Here is a 19,903-nt window from a genome sequence, read left to right as displayed (position 1 = left end):
TGCCTCACTGGCTGCTTTACCTCTTGAAGTAGCAGGTGACCCATGCATCCTGCCACATGCATCTTTGCACATGGCATTATTTAATGTATATAAGAACTGAGGTTTCTGTTTAGTATATGCTCAAAAATACTAATGAAGTTTTGAATTTCCTTTTATTTTTAATGCACTTTGTCGTGAAGCTTTCATTTACTCAGTTGATTTTTAAATGGGGTTATATAGTTGAGTATATTATTTTAACAGCAGTTTGGTTTGCATATAGTACATAACTAGCAATAAGGGAAATTGAAGGCATATATAACCATGAGGCTAAGTATGGTGCAGTTAAGTAATAGTATGAGCTTTCTTTAGGCTAGGGACAGAAGTTACTCATAAACTGGTTTAAGTGATCAGAAATGGGTTTAAATTTGTAACAGAACAGAACTTCAATGTGCATAAACTGCTGTAAAAATGACCAAAACTGGTTGAAGATAAACCTGGTTGAATGTAGTATCAGACTTAACTAATTTTAGATGCAACCAGTTATGGAACTTCTGTCCCAGACCTCTTCCTGGTTTAAGACAACTCGCAGTCCCCCAGCATCCCAGGATGCTTTGCAGCCCTGGGCTGTGCTGTTTGCTTCAGTGGAGCAGAGTTGTCCCCAGCCTTCTCCTCCCCAGGCAGAGCACATCACTGCTCTGACTGGCTGAGAAGAGGGTGGGAAACCCTGCTTTGGACTGCATCCGGGGTCTGCCTGGCAGGGGAGCAGCAGCCCCTTCCAGGCTTCCCCCCTTCCTGTCCTTCACAACTCAAGTGGCAGGAGCAGGGGGCATGGCTAGACACTGGTAGCCTGAGGTGAAGAAGGGGAAGGGGCGTTAACCCCAGCTGATGCCAATGGGAGAGGGGAGGGAGGGTGGATTAAACCCCCCCCCGCCTCAGGCTACTGGCATCTGGCCACGCCCACGGCTCCTGCTGCTTGAGCAGTGAAGTGGGGGGTGGTGTGGTGAAGCTTGGCAGGGACTTCTGTGCCCCTGCCAGGCAGACCCTGGATGGGGTCCCATGCAGCTGGGAGAGAGGATTAAACCCTTCCCAACTCCCTGCCCCCGCCCTCAGTGTGGTAGCTGGGGGCCGGGGTATGGCTATGCTCCCTACCACTTGAGTGGCAATTGGGGAAAAGCTTGTCAGGGGCTGCTTCCCCTGTTCCCCTCCAGGTACACCATGGCTGGGGGTCTTGCAGTCCAGGGTGGGGGGTTAAACTCTTCCCCAATCATACTCAGTGTCTGCTGGGGCCTGGCCATGACCCCCTCAGCTCAGCTTCCCTCCAGCCACCTGGCCACTGCTGAACAGAAGGGAGGTCTTGCTTTAGCGCCCCCCCTGCTTCTGACCTGAGCCTCTGCAGGCATGTGGCTGCATTTCCAGGATCAAAAGTGAATGTTCACTTGCTTCTCGGTTCAATCTGTGCAGGTTAGATTAACCTGCAAAGAACGAATCAGTTAAGGTTTGGGCTTTTTTGTATGTCTGTACTTAGCCTTGGTGTTCAGATTCAACATGACTTGGAGGAAAGACCATTTATTTGAAAGTATTTAGGTGTAGAATCATAGAAGTAGGGTCGGAAGGGACCTTATAGATCTTCAAATCCGACCCCCTGCTAGGGCAGGAGAAAAAACTGGGCTCAAATGATCCCAGCTAGGTAGGCATCAAGCCTCCTCTTAAAGACCCCCAGGGTAGGAGCCAGCACCACTTCCCTAGGAAGTTGGTTCCAGATCCTAGCCGCCCTAACTGTGAAATAGTTCTTATGGATGTCTAATCTAAATCTACTCTCCAACAACTTGTGGCCGTTATTCCTTGTTATGCCAGGGGGTGCTAGGGGAAACAAGGTCTCTTCCAAACCCTTCTGGTCCCCCCTAGTGAGTTTATAGTCAGTGTCAATGCAGTTCAGATCTGCGAAAAGTTAAAAAAAATTGAGAGATGTAATACTTAACTTATGCTCTTAACATGCTACCATATAGATTGTTTCAGTCTGTCTTGTGTTTGAGGTTTGGTAATTATTTTTGGTAGTATGTAAACTGTATTTCTGCTGTTTGCTAGAAGGGTTCATAGGCAAGAAAGAGTTCCTTGGACTTCTTTGAGGCCTAGTATCTGTGGAGTGTCTAGTGGTTAGAAGTACGTAGTGCCATATATGAATGACAATTTTAAATAACAAAAATGGATTAATTTTCCTTGTGTTTGACTTTTATATTTGGGTTAATGTCATGGCTGCTCTGGTTTGTTTAGCTGCCTTTAAAACACCAGTTAATTTTAATAAAAATATTTTCAGTTTGCTAAATAATCATGTAGAAACATGTTAATTTCATACTGTATGGGATCCGATTGAGCAAATGAATATACCAACCCTTTTAGTTAACTTTTTTTTTTTTGATTTTGGGGTTTTTTTTAACATGATAAGTTCAGAGTATCTGATCATGAGAACTTTTGGAATTCCAGAGAGAACTTGTCTGGTTTTATTGTCTCAACTGCAAAAAAAAAACAAACAAAGAAAAAAGCACCCGCCCAAACAAACCAACCAAACAAAACATTGCAGCAAAGGCTGCTTTAGTAATAGTCTGATGTTTGGTTGGGGTGGGGAAGAATATTAAGGTTGTGTCTTTGTATGGTGTTGTTTGGACTTCTGCATTACTACAAATAAAAAGTTATTGTTCTATGAGAGAATTTAAGGACACTGCTGACAGTTGACAAAATTTAATTAAAAAAAAAAAATTAGAAATTTTTACATGGTGAGAGGAGAAAAGAGTTCCAAGAAAACAATTAATGATTATTTATATTCTTTTGCAGTGTTCATAAACCAGATTCTGTAATAATAAATTCCTGAAATTGAAACTGAATTAATTTTTATTGTTCAAGCTTAGAGAAATGCACAATGTGAATGAAGAATAATGGCCAAAATTGCATTATAAACTGTTCTTTCCTTTAAATAAGACATTTATTAATATCTGTAAATTAATTTTACAGTAAATTTAAGTTGAAACTAATTTTTAATGGAAGGCAATTGATCTGTTCATTTAACAGTAAACACTGAAATAGATGCAGTGTTTTAAATGTACACAGCCCCTTTGGGCAGTAGGCTCCCTTTGCCTGGTATGCGCAGAAGAACCAGGGCCTTGGACTATATTTCTGTGAGCAGAGTAAATGTGTGTATGTTTTGAGTATCTTTAAAGCCCTCTTAAACTTTAGAAATACCTATTTATCGTAAATCAGTGAATAAGGCTGTTGCTTTTTCTCAGCGGATGCTGCCTTTTAATGATGATTTCCAGCAGAGATGCAGTCTGATGCAGAGTAGGATTGAAAGAGTCAGCTTTACAATTGCAAAGCATTTGAAAATGGAAAATTTCAGAGTTGTAAGGTAAGTTGTACAATTTTTGAAAAAAATATTTTTGATATTAACGTTTTTGTTTAAGGTTTTTGGTTAATTTCCTGTTAAATTAATCAAAAACTTTTTTAATAACTGAAATTGCCTTACAACAGTGGTGAAATTAAAATTTCATACACCTGCAAATAATGAAGCTGATTATTTCTGTCACACTCTGCATCATCTGTCTGAGGAGGGCAACTTCATATTTGGTAATTACTTTAAGAAAAAGCTGAAAAGTTATGGTTTAAAAATGGATTTTAAAAATAGGATTTTTATATTTATAGTTCAGCAGGATAATGAGAATTGGGAGAGGAAAAACTAGGGTTTCCATCTCTTACCAGACAAGTTAATCCTAGAACAGCTTTGTGTAATACTGTTAAGTCATTTTTCTTGTGGTTTCCATACAGATAAGGTAATGCATGATATACCACATTTTCATCAATGCAGTTAACTTGTGACCTTTGTATATCAGAGTATCCATATTATTTCTTTTCTTTTAGTTTATGAAATATTAAAATAAACCAAGAAAGGGGAGCTGTTAGTCTCCCAACTATTATTATGTTGTATTTTGAGATGCTTCCTAATTTATTCCAATAATCTATTTGTTTAGGAAGGTGGGGTTTTTACATTTGGAGCTGGAGGCTATGGTCAGTTGGGTCATAACTCTACCAGCCATGAGATAAACCCAAGAAAAGTTTTTGAACTTATGGGAAGTGTTGTCACGCAAATTGCTTGTGGAAGGTAGGTCCATTCTGTAGTAGAGGCATGAATTTCACAAGTGTCTTGTACCAAGCCCCATGTATATTTTATAATGAAATATCAGAAATTTGACTCTAACAGGTAAGGTATGATGACAGTAATTTTAGAGACTTAAAGTACTTTTTTTTTTAGAGCACTCAGTAGCAAAGTAAAGAAAACTGTCCTACACAAAAAGCATGAATAATCTAAACTGCATAACAGTTTATTTGTAATCTGCATCTGTTCTCATATTCCTGCTTTTGAGTACCTGTTGGTTATTGTTTATTGCCTTCACAGAATATGAACGTGTGTTTGAGTTTTGGGGGTGTTTTTAACTGTAAAAAGATTTTGTAGTAATGAGTTTCACACTTGAAATACATGGTGTGTGAAGACAACTTCCTTTTGTTTTAAATTTACTACCTAGTAATTTCATATAGGACCTCTAGTTCTTGTATTGTGAGAGAGAGTTGATAATAAATCCCTATTTCCTTTTTCTTCACCATTAAGTATTTTGTAAATTCGTAACATATCCCACCCCACAACATCTCTCTCTCTCTCTCTCTTTTTTTTTAAATTGAATCGATCTACCCTCTTTAGTTCTCTTCATCTAGAAGCCCCTCCGTGTGAGTAATCATCCTTGTTGCCCTTCTCTTGTTCTATATCCTTTTTGAGGTATGGGGACCAAAACAGGGCACGGTATTCTAGGTGTGGACAAACTGTGGATTTATAAAGGGGAATAATGATACTTTCTGCTTTGTTTACAATTCCTTTCTTAATAATTTGTAATATTTTGTTTATTTTTATGATGACAGCTAAGCACTGAGCTGATCTTTCTAGCAAACTGTCCACAATGACGCCCACATCTCCATCCTGTTTTTTTTGTTTTGGGTTTTTTTTTAAGACTTAATAACCAACAGGTGTAGACTCTACCAGTACAGTCATAATAACTAAAAACATGTTCCCTATTCCCAAACAATCTAGAGCGAGGTTATCCAACTTGTAAGCCTCTGGGGGCTGCAGGCGGTGCAAGCTGTACTGGGTGTGCTGTGTGGATACACCATTCTCTTCCTTCCACAATGGCTTCCCCGGGTGCTCCTCTCCAAGCTAATTGCAGACAGTATAGTTGAAATTGCAAAACTGTGAATATCCGGATATCTCCACACATGGGGGTGAGGCTGTGGAGGGAAGCAAGCTCTGTAGAGCTGCTTTGTCCCCTAAAGTTCTGTGGTTCTGCTGTTACCTCAGGACATGTGATCTTTTCTGTTTTTTTTTTTTTTTTAAATTTATTTATTTTTTATTTGCAAGACTTTAAACATACAATTAAAGGCCCTGTTTTAACCTGGCTGTATGATGCTTCAGTATTGATTGGAGGAAGGGGTTCTATTTGTTTAGTTTTGTTTGTTTTTATTTTAAAATTTGTTTCTCGCTTTCCTAGGCAGCACACCACTGCATTTGTTCCTTCATCTGGAAGAATTTATTCTTTTGGTCTTGGAGGTAATGGCCAATTAGGTACAGGAACAACCAGTAATAGGAAAAGTCCTTTCACAGTAAAAGGAAACTGGCTTTCTTATAGTGAAGCCAACAACCCACCAACCACAGGTAAGTGTGTGATGTTAAATGCTTATAGTTTTGACTTCTGTTCCTGTATGAATCTGTCTTGTGTGATTCTTCAGATGTAATCACCTGTGGTTTTATTTATCTCTTGATGAAGATAGTTTTTATTTTCTCTAATGTTTTTCTTCCCTAGCACTCCTACATAGGCTTAAATCTGAACTAGAGGATTCCATTTTGGTATGGTCTTGGTAAAGTTGTGATGCTTGTTTAATTCCTTGAGCAGGAACAGTGAATATTAGTGACGCTAAAGTTTCAGGCAGTTGCTAGCGTTCTTAAAATATTGTGTTTTGAAGACTTGCCCTGAGCTAGAGTAGATGATGGAGAAATACCAGCTGTTCATGCAGCAGTCAGATGCGTCATCTCATGTGTCACGTCAGAGATTTTTGTAATAACCACATTTTATTCTAATTACAGACCATGAACAATATTACTGTGTAAAACGAATTTTCTCTGGTGGAGACCAAAGTTTTGCTCATTACTTTAATCCACAGGTAATAATATAAAAAAGGCTCTTTGTCTTCTGGCATCCATACTATATGAAAACATTTAAGAAATATACTTTATAGCAAATAGTAATACCTGTTATTTATTGATTTATTTCACTTCATCTTTACATGGGGTTTAGGAACCTATATGTGTGAAGCGTCTGTGTTCTACTGTGTTACAGTAATTTAGTCTGTCTGAAATATCCGATATTAAACATGAAGCTGCCTAAACGGGGCTCTGCCACTCTTGTTTTCTAGCAAGCCTGTAATACTTTCCCAGAACACGGATGTACAAATAAGGGCTTTTCATTATAGAGAAGTTACTGTGAAGTAAGCTAACTAGTCTGCAGCTTTTAAACAGCGCTTTCCCCCAAGCTGTTTGTCAGTGGCAGCTGAATAAGTTTTGGGGCATCACAGCCTGACATGGGCTGGTCAGGTGGCTGGTTGGGTAAAAATTGTACCTCTGCTTCTCTGTTCCTGGGGGGCTGCCCAAAGTCTCTAAGGCTTTTAAACAATGCTTTCCCCCAGGCCACTGGTCCATTTTATTCTGTTTCTGGCAACTGATGTGGAGACTTTGGATAGTCCTCCAGAGCATCCAGCATCTTGGGAAACCAGAGGCAGGAGTATGCTCTATATACCCATACCCTTCTCTCCAAATCAGCCTGGAATGCCCCCAAAGCCTAGTCTGATACCAGGTTTGGAATTAAATTGATAAGCAGCTTGGTGGGGGAGATGCTTCTTAAAAGCTGTGGAGTCTTTGGGCAGACCCCAGAATACTCATCTCCCTGAGAACCTAAAAGCAGAAGTTCAGGCACTACACTGCTACCTGTCTACCCATAAGGAAAGCCTTCTTAAGCACCCAGCCCCCTGGAAAAGGAGAAGAAGGGGTCCAGATGGCCACTTGGTTGGGAGGGGCTCATACCTTCACCCACAAATCAGTTTCTGATGCACCAGACACTGGTGCATCACTAGGAGTTGAAGTAACTTGAGTGGATTGGGAAAAAGCACTCTTTAAAAGCCACAAAAGCTCTGGTATTCCCAGGGGTGTAGGTTGTAGCCTGTTGGTCTAAGGACATAGGCTGACAAGGTTCTTTGGGTGATCTGATATCTTTTATTAGTCCAATTTAAATAGTTGGGAAAAAAAAATTAAGCAAGCTTTTGGGTTCAAAAATCCTTAGTCAGTCTGAGGAAGTCCCCTAGTTTTTTAATGAGAATGGGGTGAGAGACAGTGTTGAAGGCCTTCCGAAAGTCCAGAAAGACTACATCCGCTGCTACACCTGCATCTAAGGATTTTGTGACCTGGTTGTAGAAGGCCACCAGGTTGGTCTGACAGGACCTGCCTCCAATGAACCCATGTTGGTTTCCCCTAAACATAATCTCCCCTGGTGGCCCCTCATGGACATGCGCCAGGATAATTCTCTCAAAAAGCTTACGCAGGATTGAGGTAAGACTGATTGGCCTATAGTTTCCTGGGTCCTTCTTCCTCCCTTTTTTGAAAATGGGAACCACATTGGCCCTTTTCCAGTTCTCTGGCACCATGCCAGAGCACCATGAGTGGGGTGGAGATCATCAGGACCTGCTGATTTAAATATGTCCAGTTCCTCCAGAAGTTCCCTGACTTCTCTCACTGACCATAGACCTGGGTGCACCTCCCCTGGGTCCCACGAGGGTCCTGGTGGCGGGGAGGTGACCTGGTCCCAGCTCAGAAAAATGGAGGCAAAGAAATTGTTAAATAGGTTAGCTTTGCTGTCTGGTGCGACGACCAGATTTCCTAGCATGTCCTGCAGAGGCCCCATGTTACCCGGTACCTTCTTTTTACCCCCTATGTATTTAAAAAAGGACTTCTTGTTGTCCTTGATCCAGGTAGCTAGTCCCACTTCCATCTCCGCCTTGGCCTTCCTGACCACCCCCTACAGCCCCGAGCAACCGAGGTATTGTCCTCCCTGGTGAAGGCCCCTCCCTTCCACTGGGTGTACACCTCCTTTTTAGCTAGGATACATTCCCGTATGCTTTTGGTAAGCCGTGGGGGCTTTTGTGACCTCTTGCCCCCTTTGACCCGTGTTGATTACCTCCCCTTGGGCTTGGAGGATTGTCTCCTTAAGGAACAACCACTCTTCTTGGACACCCAACTTTTTTCCCCTCCGGGACCTCAGTGCCTCCCCGACTTTTCTCCTTACCTCATTGAAATCTGCCCTTCTGAAGTCCAGGGCTGCTGCCTTGCTGCAGGCCTTTGCCACCTTGCGCTGGATGGTGAATTCCAGCAGGCGATGATCACTGTCACCCAGGTGGTCGAGCATCTGGAGCCCCCTCACCAGGTCATCACCTGTGGCCAGGACCAGATCCAGCAAGGCGTCTCTCCTGGTGGGGCTGTGCAGCTCTTGGGTTAGGTGGAGGTCCTGTATCTCGGCTAGGAACCTACGTGAGCAGTCAGACCTGGCTGGCTGCTTTTCCCAGGAGATGTCTGGAAAATTCAGGTCACCCGTGATGACCACATCCTTTGACCTAACCAGCTCCGTGAGCTGACTTAAGAATTCCTGATCTAGCTCTTCCCCTTGGTTGGGTGGTGTATAGTAGACCCCCACCATTTAGTCCCTTTCCCCTCGACTTCCTTGTATTCTAACCCAGAGCACTTCAGTGTGCCCCTCCTCTGACCCCGTGCTATTCGTTGAGGATGTGTATATCTTCTTGACATAGAGCGCCACACCCCCATCTTTCCTCCCTGTCGTATTCCTCCTGTACAGCCTATAGCCCTTGATGTTCATCACCCAGTTGTGTGTTGGGTCCCACCACATTTTGGTGAACCCCACTATGTTTGGGTTGGTGTCATCTAGCAGGACGGTAAGTTCCTCCTGCTTGTTCCCCATACTACAAGCATTTGCGTAGAGGCATTTGAGGCCTCCTGAAGATGCGTACATTGGCCCACTAATTTCAGTACTACCTAAGCCCCTGTTGCTTACCTGGGTATTTGTTCTGCTCATTGTCAGTGTAGGCTGGGCTGTTTTTGAGGATGATGCTTGGTTTAGTGGTTCAGGGCTTCTTCTGCCCTCGTCTTCCCCTTCCCCCAACAAGCCTTGTTTAAAGTCCGCTGAAGGAGATTAACCAGCCTAGAAGATAACACACGCTTACCTTTGGGGGAAAGGTGAAGCCCATCCCACTGGAGCATGTCTCTTGTCCTGATATTTAGGTCATTGTCTAGGAAGCCAAAGCCCGCTTCAAAACCAGGACACTTGTGAACTAGTTCCCAGTCAGCAATACTTCTGGAACTTGGGGTACACTGATAAAAATTTTTTTGGCCAGTACTGATGGCCAATTATTAACAAGCCATATTGGCTAATATCGATTCAATAGCCCAGGGGTTGTCAGTTGGGGGTATGCGTACTCCTAGGAGTACTTGGACCAGTCCTAGGGGGTATGCATGGGTGGGTGGGGAAGGAGTGCCGCCACCTCCCAGGAGCAGGGCTGGAGCATGGTGAGGTCAGCGGCACCCCTCTGCAGGGCAGGGAAGCTCACACGTGGTGGCTACTGCCACCACACCAGCCTGGTGAGCTTCCCCACCCTACAGAGAGGTGCCGCTGCCATCACCCCAGCCCGGCGAGCTTGCCCACACACCCCACCCTGGCCCTGCTCCTGGGAGGCAGTGGTGTTCTGTTCCTGCATGCCATTCCCGCCTCTCTGATCTGTATCCGGCTGCATGCCACTCCCACTCCCCATCTCTTGATATTCAGCCATGCGCTGTGCTACCCTCTCCCCTCTGCTCGGCATTCGGCATATGCCTACTTAGACGTGCAGCCTGGCAGCTTGGAGAGCAGTCTGGCTGGTCTGTCTGTGAGGGAGGAAAGAGGGGTGTTGGGGGGCAGATCAGGGCCCCCACCGTGAGGGAGGGAATGGGGTTGGGGCAGGGGCAGATGCTGTCCAGCCAGGGTGGGGCACAGGATGGAGCCACAGGCAGCCTCGTGGGGGGGTGGCAGGGGCGGCTCCTGCTGCTGTGCGCACCCTGTGGGAGGAATGGGGGGGCATGTGGGATTTGTTTATGGGGTGAGGGGGGGACTGCCTGCTGAGGGCTTGGGCCAGGGGCTGCGCTGGCCTCTTCCTGGCAGAGGGGCTAGACTGGGGCTGTGCTAGGGGCAGGGCGGGGTGGGGCAGGCGGCAGTGCTGGGAGAGGGGGCTATGGGATGGCTACAACAAATTCTGGGATGGCTATGGCCCACCCCATAGCCCCTCTCCCAGTGCTGTTGCTGCCTGCCCCACCCCCACCCACCCTAACTGCAGCCCCAGCCCAGCCCCCATTAGAAAGAGGCTGGCACAGCCCCTGCCCCCAAGCATGCAGTAGGCAGCCTGCCCTTGCTTCGTGCGCAAATCTGGGGGCATGTGTCCCCCATGCTGCCCCTGGGGGTACATGCAGCAGTGGGGAGCTCTCCCCCCATCTTTGCCCCCCATGCCCTCTGGACAAGCTGCCCGCTGCTCTGTCCCACTTCCCACACTTACTTGGCTGGGTAGCACCTCCCCCTGCCCCACTCCCACTCCATTCCTCACCATGTGGGTCTCGATCTGCCTTCACTATGCCCCTCCCCTCCCTCCTGCCCCTTGCACCCCACAGACTTACCAGCTAGATGCTGCTCTCCACACTGCTGGGCTGCATTCCTGTCCGTGTGCATGCTGTGGCTGTGTGCATGCATGCAGCATTTATTGGTGGCATTATTGGCCACACTGGTCAAAAAAAGCTGATTGTTAATAATGTCAATTTTACTTGTATTGGTGTCAATCCAATATGGACCAATATATTGGTACACCTCTACCTGGAACAGTTTGTCTGTCCCCTCAGTGGCTGAGTAGGGGGACCTTTTAATTGCAAGACTGATAAATTGGATAATTGTTCTTTTCTATGGCTGACTTGTTTTTTTAAATTTAGAACATGGTGTTACCAGATGATTTCAGATATCCTGACTCTTCAAAACAGATATGGACTGTGAATGAAGCATTTATTCAGAGGTTGCTAACTTGTTCATCTGGAAGACTTCCTGTTGAGATAGCCAAGTAAGTACACACTATATTGTGAAAAAAACTTAACTAATTGTATATCTGTATTGTGTTTGTTTAGTTCAGTTTAAAACTTCTATAGAGAACATCTTACTCTTTTTTTTAATAACTAGCTTATCTGGATCCTTTGTTGTGCCCTTGGATGTGCTGCTTACAACTCAGTTTAAAACTTTATTCTAGTTCTGCTTCCTTCATATTGAAGCAGAACTTTAAAAATTAAATAAAAGCAAGTTGCGTGCATTTCAAGGTGAATAATGTTTATTTTCTTCCTGGACTGTAATATTCCTACTAGATAATAGGCATCCCTGAGGGGAAGAGTGGCCTGAGTTTGTATGGGGGCAAGATTACACTTGGAAGTTTACGTAGTTTAAGAAGTACTTGACTGTAAAGTTAGCATTGCTGTGTGCAGTCCAACGTAAGTGGTTAATATGGTCTCTAATGTGCAACACTCAGATCTGCTGCTAGAGGGCAAGTTAGCATGGGCATGGCTAGCTTTTTAGCCACAATATAGGCCAGAGGGGAAGGGTGCCTCCCATGCAGATTTGGATAATTTTCTCTGGCTCACAGTGACCTCTGAATCACCTCCCCCCCACATTCTCCCCAGATCACCCGGTGACATCCCATTCCCCACTTGCCCCCTCTTTCTCCCCATTGTTTTAAGCATCCCATACCATAAAACCCTTCACTAGGCCCCCAGAGAAAGTCCAGCCTGAGCACACACACAGTGCTGAATCTGTAAATATGACATCAGGGTTCCTGCTACTTGTCTCTCCACCTGCCTTTTTACACTGTGTTTTGAAATTTACCTGGGCATGTTGGCATCCAGCATAGGAAGCCTGCCAGCAGCAATCCAGCAGTTCCTGTTTCCTGACTTCAGCCTTTTGTTACCATTTTTCTTTTTACTGTGCATAAGTAAACAAGTCTGTAAGCAAAGACCGGTAATCCACATGCTGATTCCTAAAAAAAATAAGTAAGTAAATAAGCTTTGTAAATAAGTAGTATGACTTTGCTACAGACTGAGAGATGATTCAGATTGGGAAAAGTGGCTCAACTGAGTTGAACTGGTTGATGGTGACCTTAAAGTTGACATAGAATACCCATAGGGATTTACCCATAGTGAATAAAACTAGCTGTACCATTAACTAAACAAATTTACACTTCAGATTTGAAAAAAAAAGTGTTTGGTGTTTGTATCGACAACTACTGCATCTGAGAATTGATTTTGAGCATATTGGTCTTCAAACACATGCTTCACTAATCTAAAAGTGTATGTAATGTAAAGACTAGTCACTTCTTAAGATGGTTCCTCTTGTTCAACTATCTAGAAGTCTGGACATATTTTAGTATTTAATAGATAACACTGAATAGCAGCACTGATTAAGATATAGGGCATATTTACATGTGCTCCGGGAGTGGGGAGAAGGGTGCTTCAATTAAAGCGACTCCAAGAGCCTTTCTCACTAAAGTACCCAGAGCATCTCGTGTATCAGCATCCCCCTGCTTCAGAATGGTGGCAGGGCACTTTATCTAAAGCTCTTCAAATGAACTTTAGTTAAAGCGCCCCCATTGACATTTTGAAGCAGGGACGCTAATACACGACATGCGGAGGCTGGCTGGAGCATGGTAATTAACATACTCCAGCAGATGCGATTAATCAAGTCTGCTCTACTGTGCTGTCGGAGCAGCTTCCTGTCGTGTACAGGCACCCATATTTACTAGCTAGCAGTTAGATGCTGAAAAAGAGCTCCCTTGTAGAGCCCTGTAGAAAAGTAAGCATGTATTTTCTGTAGAAAAGTACATATTTGATGGCGGTTTTTTGTGCTTTGAAAATATGTGGAACAGTTGCTTCAACTGTGATCTGTTTAATACATAAGTAGTCTAATGGAAATAGTTTTGTCTGGACTGTCTTAATGTAGCATCTTATTTAATGGTTAGCTTGACCAGTGTTACTTACTGATACTAGAACTGAAATTTGATGTGAAATGATATTTGTTAGAAAATAAAGATTCAGGTAGGTTTTCATTGTCTGTTATCTAATTTATTTTTTCTTTTTGCATTTGATTTTTTCCAGTGAAATAGATGGAACGTTTTCCTCAGCTGGGTGCCTAAATGGCAGTTTTTTAGCTGTCAGGTGAGTGGAACAGTCTTAAACAAGTTTACGAGCTGACTCATTGAAACATATGTTACAAAGCTATCTTCTAAAAGAAAGAAGTGGGGGCAAGGTGGGGAGAGCAGGTGAATACCAAATTGACTTGTCCTTTTCTTTTATTCAGCAACGATGATCACTATAGAACCAGTACTAGATTTTCAGGGGTTGATATGAATGCTGCCAGACTGCTGTTTCACAAACTTATACAGCCTGATCATCCTCATATATCACAACAGGTTCGTTTGGCAAATCTTCCTTATATTTAGATAGGCAGCTTAATGCATTCTACAATGTTGTTGCACCTTGCTCTTTAGTATAAATAAGTAACTTTATGCAGCAATTTTGTGTTGACTTGGAATTTGTAAGAAGCATATTCTGTAGCAGCAGCATATGTTGCAAACTGCATATTGTCACTATGTCCAGATTTCATTGAATTAATATGGTAGTATTTTATTTTTAAATGTTTCAGTACATCCAAACTTGCTGTGAGTGTAGCTAATAGAGAACAGGAATGTTTATATGATGTTGACTTGTTTTTTTTCCCTAAAGCACTGTAGTTCAGAATGTGATTTTTCTGTGGAAAAGAGGTGATCAAATATCTTTACATGTATTTCAAAGCTTCCCTATTACGTTAATGTATGTACATACAGTGTTTTCAAATTGCTTATCTGCAGTAAACATTTGCTTAATTCCAGTTAGAATAAAGTTCCCTTGCTTACTTTGCTTACGAAGTTTTGTGTGGGGGGTGGGGAAGATGGGTTATTGTTGTTTAAAAGTTCTACTACATAGAATGAAGTGTACACCTTGTAACCCTGTAGGTGGCAGCTAGTTTGGAAAAGAATCTTATTCCTAAATTGACAAGCTCCTTACCTGATGTTGAAGCCCTGAGGCTGTACCTCACCTTACCAGAATGTCCACTGATGAGTGATGTGAACAATTTCACAACATTAGCTCTTCCTTTTGGAGCAGCTGTTATAAATCTAGAAAAAGCTCCACTGAAAGTACTTGGTAAGAAATGTTTAGTATTGAAACTGGTTGAAGATCTGTAAAACATGCAGAAATTAATCCTATGGTATTTACAACATATAAAATGTAGACATGGCTTCCCAAAGAGAAAGTTTGAAGTCTGTTTCTTTTTCTTCCCTATTATTATTTCATTTTAGAGAGGTATTTTCCTTGCTTAGTTGGCCAGGGATGTTCTTTGTGTCTGGGTAAATTAATTGCCAGTCCATGCAAGTTGATCACTTAATTTTACTCATAAATCTGATTCCTTTTGGGAGTGAAACTGTTTGCAGTTCAATGATTTTTTTTTTCTGAAAGTGTTTTAGATGTTATTGGTGTGGCCATGCTATTAGCGGGCATAATTAATACTGTACTTACCACATACCATACACGTCTTTTGCCCCAAAATCAACCCTACAAAATTGGGGTGCATTTCTTAATCTGATTTTCTATTCTGGAATGGAGTTGCTATAAAATGGTCACCATGCTTCTCCCCCTGCCAACCTCGGGATGGAAGGGGGCAGAGTTCATCCTTCAGGGTCCTTGGGGTAGCTGCTGCCAATTTGCCACTGATGGTGAGAGGGTTAACATTTTAGCTTTTGCTTAGGTGCTGCTCATAATTCATCCGTATTGTCAGGATTCCCTGCAGTCAGAATTCAGCCAGAACTAGAAAAATCTTTTTTTCTTATTTCTGCCTTCCTAGAGCAAGATGTGCATTTTATTTGGGCACATGTGGTATGTGAGAAAATAAAGTATTCACATTTTATATCCTCTTCATATTCAGGATTATTAGCAGAATATAAAATGGTGTTGTATACCTGACATTGTCTTAACTCTTTAAAAGAATAGTTTTGTAATGAATCCATATAGACATATTCCTTGTAAGTGAAAGGAGTCATTAGCTCTTCTTTCTTCATAAATAGCCTTTTCCACGTAGTTACAGAACTGTTAAATAGGAGACATTAACATTATAGCTTTGAAATGCTTTGACAAAGCATTTTACTGTATTTTTTAAAATATTTCCCACCATAGCCTCCCTAATCTGAGCTAGGATGTCTTTGCAAATGCAAAACAAAATCACTGTAGTGTTCTTGTTCTACTCCATTACAAACTCTTATTCTGTTTATTACCCTCTGTCATTTTGAGTTCTTTAGAAACTGCATTTTCAAATAACCTCCTTGCCACTGAAAGTTGTTTGATACTGTTCTTTCCCTTTTTGCCTCACCCCAGGATTTTCTCACTTTAATTTTAAATTTGAATGACATCTTCTGTGTTATCTCCTGTCTATATTTGTAATGTCTCTAGTCCCTTTTGTAGCACCATTCTCAGTATTCATTATCAGTGGGTGCATCTACATGTGCTGTTAATCCAAAGCAATGAACTCTAGTGTACACTGCACCAGAGTTTATTGCTCCCAGATGTGCTGTTTGAACAGGTGCCTGGGACCATGGTATGTTGAACTAGGTCAGAGCAGCCTGGGCTGGCAGGGGGCCTGGGTGGGTCAGCCTACTAGCCGGGGGCTGCTCCAACCTGGCTCAGCATGCTGTAGAGAGGCTGGCTGGGGTATGAGTGTTCAGCAGTGCAGGACTAGCTGGCAGGTAGCCCCTGCACTGAAGCACCACTTCCCAGCTGGGTCAGAGTCTACATGTATGGTGCTGCAGCAGGATACTCTGCAGCAGTATTTACAAGTACTGCCCTGCTGCAGAGTTAGTTACCTATGGTTTAATAGGCCTGCACACGTAGACATGAGACGTTTCTTGCAGAGCTAATTAGTCTACTGTGCAATAAATGTCTCACGTAGACATACCCAATGTGAAATTACTAGGAAGTTTGTCTAGTGCAGACATGTACTAAGACTTTTTTTCTGATCAGCTCAATTTCTGTACCTTTTGTTCTCTCAAATGGTCCAATTTTCTTCAGTAAGACTGTTGCATGAATTACAGAATCTGTTGATATCAGAAGTGATTTTTGTAGTGTTAATTTAGCAGAATGACTTTATAATTATGGAACATTCAGGTTAGGGTATCTGCTGGGAACAGCTTGCTACTGAAGGATTTGCAGCAGTTCCACCATTCTGCAACCTTGGGAATGGTAATAGGCTGGGAATAGCACTGTGACACCTTTCCTGATTCTTATCTGTCCTCATACACAGCTGTAGTTGCATACTGGGAAATGTGCATCTTTTCTAGGACTCATGCACTTGCTAATTCATTCTGCTTATTTTCACTTACAGCTTTTTAATTTTCTTTTGAAGTTGCTACAGTCACACGGATTACATCTGCTGCTAGCTTCCATGTTTTTCCAAATTAAAACCTCTTCAGAACGATGTGTCAAATGTCTCAGTTTTCTACCTTCAATAAAAAATCCATGTGGTGTACAATATAGTGAAATAAATTTGTGTAGGAAGAGCTGAAAATGATAATTCCCTTTTTCTCCATCCTGCCCTTAATTACCTTTCCCTTTAACTTTCAGCTATGGGCATACATAATTTTTGTTTTAGGGAAAAGGACAGAATAACTTTTAGCAGAAGGACAGGATAACTAAAGTTGGAGTAGCAAGCATTACATTTTATGTGCTTTTCTTTCATAATAGAAAATTGGTGGTCTGTACTTGAGCCTCCATTGTTTCTCAAGATAGTAGAACTTTACAAGGATGTTGTGGTCCGCCTTTTGAAATTGTACAAGATTGGAATCCCCACTTCTGAAAGAAGAATCTTTAGCAGTTTTCTACACACTGCTTTCAAAATTCTGGAAATATTACACAAGGTATGTCTGAGCCAGTTCTAGCCAATTGGTTTTTCTGAGTTTCTTATTTTGCCAGCTCTTTTGCACTGTCTCAGGTTCTTTTCTTAGCCTGGAAATGGACATTGTCTGATGTCTCTTTTGCCACCAGGAAATTTTTTATGGTGGCACAAATGCTGAGCAAGTAAAAGTGGATATCCTTTGCTGTGCCACATGAAGGGTGACAAAGGTGGTTATTGACTTTACTGCTTTAATGTGGTGGACATCTTTTATCTCTGGTACATTCCTGCATGGTAAGATGTGTGCCATTGGTCTAGCTGGGTGGGGAAAAGCCTTGGTTCCCATGCTTAGCCAGATGCATGTCCCGGGTTTGTTTGGGTGGGGAAAACTACTTTCCTGCACAGCCAGATCCATTCCTGACCCAGGGGAATAGGAGTTTTCTCTGCCTGACCAGATCTGGGGCATGGGTCTGGCTGAGTGGGGCAATTACCATGCTGGGAATTCCAGTGCGCTGGAGCAGCCTCTGCGCTCATGTATAGACACACAGGGCGACTTTTGACAACCCAACTATACAGCCTAGCATAATGGAACCTTTAATCTTGATTGGAAGCTCCATACTACATATATTAATAATAATACAAAAGCAACAGATGCCTAGACAAATCTTGAGAAGCTGCTGTGGATCTAGAGGTGGTGGCAAGGATCTGGGAGGGGAGGGGGAGCAGCAATGGAGAGGTGTCTTGTACATCATGTGTCCATTTGGATGTGTGTTATATACCACCTAGCATGATGGGAACTTGATCTTGATCAGTAGCCAGCCTTTCAAATTAGATGGCCCATGTGGGAATGGTGATTTCAGCTTCTTCCACCTTTCAAGGAAGCTAGATTGTTTTCAGATGTTGGTTATGGCTGTCTGTTCATAAGTTCCTGGAAGAATTCATTAGACCTTAATTGGTGGCAGACCCAAGCCCTTTAAACTTTTGAGAGGCGGGTGTCTACTAGGTCCATTCAAGCATTTGAGTACTCTTTCCTCTCTCCACCCTCCTTCAAATGAGTTCTTAAGTCTGAAAAAGCAATTCTTCAGTCATTGTTTAATTGTTCTTCTCTCTTCTTTAGAGGGTGGTTATTGATTAATTCCCTGAGGATTGTGACAGTATTCAAAGAGGGGAGAGAAATTGCTCACCTGTAACAGGAGCTTGCCAGATCACATGAAAATTTTCCTCATGTTCCATCCCTCTGTTTTGTGGTCTTATTGAAAACTGGAAAAGTGGATCAACAAATGCCTCCTTCTAAAATACTTCATAGTTTGATGTCTGCATGGTGCCCAGGAATCATCCTTTGACTGCTGGATAGCAATCTTTGATCCCCACACATTGCTGTATTCCTTGTGAGAATTGTTCTTCTTTGCTAGACCAGTGCATCTCCAGCCCTAATGTCTATGAAATCTATGAAATCTCAGCCTTTTTAGATTCAGGGCACTCCTCCACAACTTCTTAAATTTGATGGTAGCCTGCTTGAGAAGTACTGTTGTGTTGTCCCTGTTTACGTCAGTGGTTCTCAACCAGGGTGATGCTGCAGCCAGGTGAAGTTGCCCTGTGGGTCTTGTGCATGGCTAGATAAGTCTAAGCTAGCAGGAATGCCCACTCACTGCAGCTCTACCTGGTCCAGCCCTCCATGCTTCTCTTGGAAACAGAGGGTGCCTGAGGGTGGGGTGGCTTCTCTGACACGCTGTAATTACAGTGCATTGGAGTAGATTCGATTAATTGAGTCTGCTAGAGCGTGTTAATATGTGTGCTTCGGCAGCCTTCGTGTCTGATGTATCAGAGTCCCTGAGCTTCAAAATGGCAGTGGGAACTCTTTAAAACTCATTTGACAAGTTTTAGTTAATGTGCTTCTGCTGCCATTTTGAAGTGTAGGGACACTGATATACAAGACCCTGCTGCAGCTTTTTAATTAGAGTGGCTCTTGGATCTGCTCTCCCATGGAGCACATGTAAAAACGTCCATAGGTCCATGGGACAATTCTGCCTGCCCTGTGCACCTGTTTCAAGAAGGAGTGTGGGGGATGGGGAGGCAGAACAGAAAGGACTGCAGCAAGCTGGAAACTCCTGCCTGCTTTAAGTTAACAGATGACTATATTGCAGGTAAGACTGTGTGCCTCATGCCACAGCCCTTCCTGATCTGACTTGTTCGTGAGATGTGTGGGGCAATTCTGCCTGTTTGCAGCAGTGGCAGCACCTGTGTCACGGCACCCCTGAAAATGTCTTGCATCACTGTGGCTGAGAACCAGTGTGCTAGACCTCCAGAATCAGTCCAGTCCAGAAGACTTTTTACATCCTCAGGTCATGCTTTTTGACATATTGCACCACAATATCCTCGATGCAAACCTTAGAAATGAGAAGTATGGTTTTTAAAGAACTCTGATTTTCCTGTGTATTACCCTAGTGCTATTTGGCATGATATTGCAGATGTCCTAGAGATTACTCAGTATTTAGAGACTTAAAGTCCAAAGTGACAGTATGACTGGAGTTATACTGGAAGAGAAGCAATATGGCTTTAATTTCCACAATATGAAAAATACAAAAGCATATTCTTTTAAAGATCCCCTAAGATCTCTTCATTGTTATTTCCCTTTGCTGCACAGCACTATTAGAGAGGTTGGGTTTTTTTTTTTTTAATTTGGGCATAGTAAGTGGAATAAAAGACAACAGGAGGAGACTTTAAAATCATAGCAGCTTCTCCAGTATTTTTGT

The 19,903-nt window shown here is 42.8% G+C and overlaps 1 protein-coding gene across 4 annotated transcripts in view; it reads left to right on the top strand.

Annotated features, from left to right (window-relative positions):
* HERC4 (HECT and RLD domain containing E3 ubiquitin protein ligase 4) overlaps positions 1–19,903 on the top strand; it is a 66,406-nt gene that overhangs the window by 26,254 nt on the left and 20,249 nt on the right. For all 4 annotated transcript variants that reach the window (XM_090057176.1, XM_090057175.1, XM_090057177.1 and 1 more), the window contains 8 exons: positions 3,996–4,126; positions 5,559–5,722; positions 6,152–6,228; positions 11,132–11,256; positions 13,331–13,390; positions 13,533–13,644; positions 14,227–14,416; positions 17,003–17,175. In XM_090057176.1, the coding sequence (XP_089913302.1) occupies positions 3,996–4,126; positions 5,559–5,722; positions 6,152–6,228; positions 11,132–11,256; positions 13,331–13,390; positions 13,533–13,644; positions 14,227–14,416; positions 17,003–17,175 (1,032 nt within the window). The remainder of the gene's footprint in view (positions 1–3,995; positions 4,127–5,558; positions 5,723–6,151; positions 6,229–11,131; positions 11,257–13,330; positions 13,391–13,532; positions 13,645–14,226; positions 14,417–17,002; positions 17,176–19,903) is intronic.

This window comes from Crocodylus siamensis, chromosome 7 (assembly GCF_052110815.1).
Source record: "Crocodylus siamensis isolate JL-2025a chromosome 7, ASM5211081v1, whole genome shotgun sequence".
Classification (NCBI taxonomy): Eukaryota; Metazoa; Chordata; order Crocodylia; family Crocodylidae; genus Crocodylus; species Crocodylus siamensis.
The sequence above is the reverse complement of the archived record's forward strand: the minus strand, read 5'-3'. Positions and strand labels throughout refer to the sequence as shown.